The sequence below is a fragment of the Salvia hispanica genome, chromosome 4, assembly GCF_023119035.1.
Source record: "Salvia hispanica cultivar TCC Black 2014 chromosome 4, UniMelb_Shisp_WGS_1.0, whole genome shotgun sequence".
NCBI lineage: Eukaryota > Viridiplantae > Streptophyta > Magnoliopsida > Lamiales > Lamiaceae > Salvia > Salvia hispanica.
In genome coordinates, this window is record NC_062968.1 from 53,729,979 (window position 1) to 53,736,829 (window position 6,851).

A 6,851-nucleotide genomic window follows, 5' to 3' on the forward strand; every position below is an offset into this window, starting at 1 on the left:
TTTCATTGCTCTCTCTTGTAGGTGAAATCTTCCATGGATTCAAGAAAACAACCTGAGCAGATTCAAAATTTGTAAATTTCTGACACACTAACTCATCAACACAGTAAACTGAGACTTTCTGGTGCTTGCATGTGATGAATCCCAGCTCATTTAACACAAAATAAACAAAGATTCTGTCACTGCTGGTACAGGAAATAACACATGTAATAATATACATATACATATGTGTTGAAGTATCTGTATGGATACAAGAAAGATTTGGTGATGCCCATGTACACAAGTGGTAAAGACAATCCCACAAAAGGAGGGTAAAGACAAGCAAAAGAAGGAAGAAGATGAAGATAGAATAGCAAAGTTGCATTGAAATATGTGACTGCAGTCACTGTCAGACTGCATGTTGGTTGCCTTTGTCTTCTTGCCCTACAAAATAGGATTGCTACTGATTTCCCTATACTTACGCTTAATATTCAAATCAATGCCTCACTAATATCAATTGTTTTCTAACTAATCTTGGATTCTTTTTTAACTGATCTTGGATCTTGGCCCTTCCTGTCGGTCTCTTGCAACACCAAAAACGATGAGATTTTAGTGCTATTTTTCTATCTAGTAATTAACATAAATTTATTCATTAAATTATAAAAGGACTAATAGCTTAAAAACACACTAAGTATAGCCATCTCAAATCCTTACCACCAATTTTAAACGGGGTGAAAAAAATAAAATCATACTCATGTGACAGGTTCAGTAACAATTTTAAATGACGTGGAGATGACATGACGGAATTAGTCTTGAAATGGAAAGTCAGCGAATCAAAATGATATTTTTACGATTAATTTGGTGGATTTTTTATATGGAATTCGATATTTTATAAATTGTTTTGGCTCTAGTTAGATTTTTATGACAACTATACTTCAGACTAAGAAGACATCATTCAATTAAGTTGGATGAAATTCAATTTTGTGAAATTTGCGCTAAAAATCCATACTATATTTTTCATCACATTCTAATTTATTAGTGAAAATATGAATTGACCTATAATTGGTATATTTTTCGACTATCAATCCAATTAAAAATATATCAGACTATCTTTTATGTTTGAGACTTGTGTTTTCGACCGTTAAAAATCAGTACATCCAGGAAGTAACAATTTTACCTTTATTAACTCCAATCATTATATGAAAAATTGAGAAAATAAATACTCCTAGAATCTTAAATTGGGACACTACTTCAAAAGCACAATTCATTTTCAATATGGATCCTTACTCAAAATTTTCTAAATGATTCAAACATAAAGTATGATATGTTCCTATCACCAAAAAAAACGCCTTAAAAACCGCTGCTGCTTTTAATTGATTCAGATTATCAATAAAATCATAAAACCTATAATAATGGTTACCTTTAAACTATGTACGTATGTTTGAATCATTTTATGACAAGAGAAAATGATAGATTGTAAAAAAGGTATCATGCTTGCTACAATAAGAATTGCATAAAAAGGCCCATGATAACAATGTAACATAGGTAGATGCATGCATGATAAATTATTTTCACATATAAAAGCAAAAGAAGAGATATTGGGTGAAGATGGGGACCATGTTGAAAATAAATGCCCACAAAAAAAGGCCTACTAATAAAGCAACTTTCACCTTAGTCCTCATCAAAATATTAAGTGAATAAACTATGTTCATGGATAGAGCCTAGAGGTCCTTATATATATAGTAAATTTTACTAAATGTGATTATATTATATATATGTAAAAATGACAGTAGGTGGATCCAGTTTTTGAAACGTGAAAGGAACTGTTAATAACAGTAAAAAGAATCTACCGAAGTGGGATAAATTTGGTATGAACTCAAATTGCATTCCTTCAAATCCTATATTTCATCTATTTCTTAAGTAGTTAGTTTCCTTTCCCATAAATGGAAATTTGCTTTATTGGATTGTCCAAATAAATATATATGAACTAGTTTATGTAGTACATATTATACGGTTTTAACTGATGTGACACATGCCCTTATTATAGTTGAATTGTGCTGAAGAAAAAGTTGTATATTTTGGTTGGCATTTATTCCAACCATATCAAATTTCACATTTTATCCCTCCAAACTTTGCAATATTAAACAATTGAATATTTCTAAATTTGAAATTGAAAATGGGCTTCACATTTGTACTTTAGCATAGCCCATTATATAATAAATCAAGGCCCAACTACAAGAGCTATACATAGAATAGAAGAACTAAAACCAGTCAATTTTGAACCAATTTTGCAGCATCTAATGTTTCTTCTTTGATGCATCAGCAGATATTACCTCAAAAAAAAATTAATTTAGAAGCTACAAAAGATAAAAAAAGGATGATAATTTACAGGAGAATAATTAATTCCCAGTTTAGTAAACAGAATTCCAAATTTTTAATTGTATTGGAAATTTGGAATCAATGCAAATTAAATACTCATGTGACATGCCATCTAAAAGAACTCAAAATCCAGGTATTTACCCTCAGATTTCATGCCTGTCCCCACTCTTTTGTCACCACCGGGGCCTGCACCGACGAATGTGTGGTTCGAGGGGGGTTCAACCTCGACCGGCCTAGGCACCTCTGGAGGCATACTGCACCGTATCAGAGCCCAATTCACACCTTCAAAGAAAGGGTGCTGCTTGATCTCAGTTGCTCCTCTTTTCACCCCAAGCCGGTCCTGTGGCTCCTTCACGAGCAGCCCACGGATGAGGTCCTTGCTAGCGCAACTGGTAGGTGGCACATCTGGGAACTTGAGCTGTTGCCCAACAACGTTAAAGAGCGTTGCACGATTCCCTGAACCTTTGAATGGTGTTTTGCCATAGAGCAGCTCATGCAAGAATACACCAAATGTCCACCAGTCCACTGCACTGCCATGCCCTTCACCCTTGATCATTTCCGGGGCCAAGTATTCGTGTGTCCCTACAAAGGACATGGACCGAGCTGCAGTAGGCTCTGCAACTAGCTCAGGCAAAGTACCGGATGGCGTCTTACCAGATCTTTTCTTGCTCCTTTGATGGAAGATTCGAGGAAGAAAACATGAGGGTTGGATGCATGCTGATGATGGTTGTGCGCAGAATCTGGCTCTTTGTTTGGAAGGATGAGAGTGTAAAGCAGAGGTTGTTATTAGAGTGGGTGAAACTACACATCTAAGGGCAAGGTCAAAGTCTGATAGCATGATGTGGCCATCTTCGCGGACCAGAACATTTTCCGGTTTCAGGTCTCTGTATACGATGCCTAGCATGTGGAGGTATTCAAGCGCTAAAAGAACTTCAGCTGCATAAAACCTGCACGTGCCGAAAAAATACATCAGTAAGTAGTTTTTCAGATAGTATACCAATTATACTTTCATATATACCTTAAGTTAGGAGGAAATATATGGCAATGTTGAATAAGGTTAGAATGAGTTTTGTGAGGTTCTGATCCATTAAGTAGATAAACTACAATATCTTGTCACACATCTCAGAAAAATCATACATCCAAGAAGGAGACTCAGTGTTGGCATGAATGTTAGGAAGAGAGAGGATTCAATGAAGCCCTTCAAAATAGAATTCAAGATTTTAAAGTAGCATATAAATTGACCATATCTTTAACTACTGGAAATTTAAGTTCTAATATAGGATAAATGCAGAATCAAAAGTAGGTATATTGCATTAGCTGTGGAGATGAACCACGCACCTAGCAGCATACTCGGAGAAAAAGTTTCCTGGCTGTCGTTGCCTGAGGGTATGCAGATCTCCCCCGGGACAATATTCCATGACTAAGCATGAAAATCTGTCAGTCTCAAAATGAGTGTACAGTGTTGGCAAGAAAGGATGGTCGAGCAGCTGCAAGATTTCCCGTTCTGTATGTGCCCGGGTCAACTTCTTCCTGCTAGCAAGGGATGCCTTATCCATCACTTTCATTGCAAAGAGGCACCGGGTTGTGATGAGCTTAGAGAGATATACACTTCCAATATCCCCGCAGCCAAGCCTTTTCAGCAACCTGAACTGGCTCATGCCTAAAACACCATGCCTCGCTCGAACAGAGAGTATAGCCTTCCATCTGGGATCATTTCCCTTGTGAGGCTTATTTGCGCTGCCACTAGTGTAGCTCCAGTTACTATCATCACTTAGGCCACTGCTATCACTTGCTCGGCTCAGGATAGTACTCTCGAGAGAGTCCCCTCGAGTGCTTCCCTTCATGATATCGTAGTTTCTATCATCACTCATCACCCCATCACTATGATATGTGCTAGCTGAGCTATTGGAAATGCTCATGGCCATGGCGAAACCAATACTGTCAATACTACTATGAGGGCTGACATTGCCACTTGTAGGTAACAAACCATCCCACATACACTCTTTTTCTTCAGATACAGCAGCTAAATCATCGAGCTCTTCAGCCAAATATCTCCCATCCACATTATTTTGCCCAATTGGTACATAGACTGGCCTCATCATGTCATTGTCAAGTGGCTCAGTTGGGTGGCTAGCGCCATGAAATGAAGTGGAGCCGGCTTCCTCATCGGAGGAATCATCGCTGGCTGTAAACGACATGAGCTCTTCAGGCTCCTGCAAGAAGTTATGAGCAAGTAATAGTTGCCTAGAAAGTGAGTGTGTTTCAGGGATTCTCTCCATATCCAATTATCACCTTTTGTCATCACAATTCACATAGTTATCTGTCTTGATTGGGCTACTCTGCTAATGAAGAAAAGAGGAATACTCTTAAAATCTAATTCAAGAGAAACTTTTTATGGATTAGAATGAACCAACAAAACCAATCAAGAACTAATCCCCACTCCATGATATCACAGCAGAAAAGGCAACATGAATTAAATGTAGAGTAGGTTTGATAAAGCAAATGTAGAACAAGAACTTATTAACTTGTATGAAGTAGGTGAAAAATGATCACATAAAAAGTTAAGAATAAAGTGGCAATGCAAACACCACATTGAACTAGACACTAAGAAGAAAGATGAAGATAGAGAAGTGTATACCTCCGAGCTAAAAGTACAAGTGTTGGAAATGGTGGGAATCTGATAATGAGGAGAAAAGAAGAAGAAAAGTAGGGAAATGAGGAGATTTGTTGTGCTTGTCACTGATGTAATGATGTTTATATTTGCTGTTATGCAGAGGAGAGAGAAATAAATCACTACGAAATTACTCTTTTTGTGCATGATTAGAGCAAAAGAGAAAAAGGATTAGTAGTTCATTAAATTTAATATGAAGAATTATAACTCGCTAGTTATAAAATTATATAGTGAGAATCTGTCTTTAAAGGACATGAAAATTAAGAAGAAATCAAATGTTAATACATGTAACTAGTGTTAATAACTTTCAAGTTCCTTCTAAATTAACTGGAGAAATTTAGGCAGCATTGTAATGGAGTTCTTTATAAACCGAAAAGTTAGATAATTTACTTGGGTGACGGTAGTTAATGACTTAATGTAATGGAGTACTGTACATCATTTTAGGTTGTCAATAAAGAAATTTATACTACGAGTACATAGATTGTTAAAATAAAATATTTTATGGGATCTTCTGTTTGAGTGAAAATTCAATTGTCCGAACATAATAGTAGGTGGTGTGTTGAATTAGTCAAAATTGGAGAAATCATTTTTCACTTTTGTATAATACGTACTTAAATTGTGATTGTTTGGTGACAATATAAACAACAATCAAATTTTAATTCTTTTGGTTTGAAGGATTAAATAAGATTGTACTACTATCTTACAATTGTTATTCATGTGAGTGGATACCTAATATCGAGACAATGTCATGTATGATTAGTCTTGACATAGGAGTTTCAAACTTCCTTAACTGACAATATTAATCTAGATAATTCTGAACCGATTGAACGCCATGTACTATCGGGACAATTTAATCTTGAGTAATCAAATATTTTAATATAAATAGTAAGTGGATATTATTATGTTTGCCTAGTGAACATTTGTCACTTTACAGCGACTATGATAATTAGTAAATTGTAGGAGAAACAATTTTAATTGATCTTATTGCGACTGTTGAGTGTTTACATAATCTTAATTAATTTGAGTTATACAATGAAAATTGAGTAAATGCCAAATGTGGTCCTTAACATATGACGGTTTTATTAATTTGGTCCTTAACATTATTATTTTGATTATTTGGTCTCTTAAAAATAAACTCGGACCCGAATCGGTCCTCACTTAACAGAACCGTCAAAAAATAGCTGGTGATTGCAATTTGACTATATTAAATTACTAATGATAATTAATTATACCTAATTATAATTCTTAATTCCTATTAAATTACAAATTATTCATTTCATTTTGCAACTGATACTATCTTTTTTTCCAATTTTGCTAATAGGAAAAGAATTATAATTAGGTATAATTAATTACCATTAGTAATTTAATATAGTCAAATTGCGGTCATCGTCTATTTTTTTACGGTTCTGTTAAGTGAGGACCGATTCGGATCCGAATTTATTTGTGAGGGACCAAATAATCAAAAAGATAATGTTAAGGACCAAATTAATAAAACGACTTAGGGACCACCTTTGGCCTTTACTCATGAAAATTTCATCAAACCCTGAATCTTGCAGTTATTTTTCTTTTTCCTAAATTAAATTTTTTTTTTGTTAATTTCATGCACTTAGAGTTATACTAGTAACTTATACATCCACAAATAAAAATTTATTAATTTCATGCACTTAAGATATTTGTTATACGGTGCAGGTATCATATCTACCAAATAATTCACAAACTTTTTAACTATCAATGGCCCATATGGATCAATTGTCGATTGGGAATCCAATCACATAAATCTTCAAGGATCATATTTAGTGATTATAATGATTTGGCAATACCAATA

At 34.9% G+C, this 6,851-nt stretch overlaps 1 protein-coding gene across 3 annotated transcripts; it reads right to left on the bottom strand.

The window, feature by feature from the left end:
• Positions 1–2,344: 2,344 nt before the first annotated feature.
• LOC125221632 (serine/threonine-protein kinase D6PK-like) lies at positions 2,345–5,093 on the bottom strand. Of its 3 annotated transcripts, none has more exons than XM_048123806.1 (3): positions 4,994–5,093; positions 3,694–4,694; positions 2,345–3,302 (listed from the first exon to the last, which is right to left on the bottom strand). In XM_048123806.1, the coding sequence occupies exons 2-3, from the start codon at positions 4,632–4,634 to the stop codon at positions 2,468–2,470; spliced, it is 1,776 nt and encodes a 591-aa protein (XP_047979763.1). In that variant the 5' UTR covers positions 4,635–4,694; positions 4,994–5,093; the 3' UTR covers positions 2,345–2,467. The 3 variants fall into 3 exon arrangements, with proteins under 3 accessions (XP_047979763.1, XP_047979764.1, XP_047979762.1); XM_048123807.1 differs by having other exon boundaries at positions 3,694–4,697; positions 4,994–5,062; XM_048123805.1 differs by lacking the exon at positions 4,994–5,093 and having other exon boundaries at positions 3,694–4,983.
• Between the last annotated feature and the right edge of the window lie 1,758 nt (positions 5,094–6,851).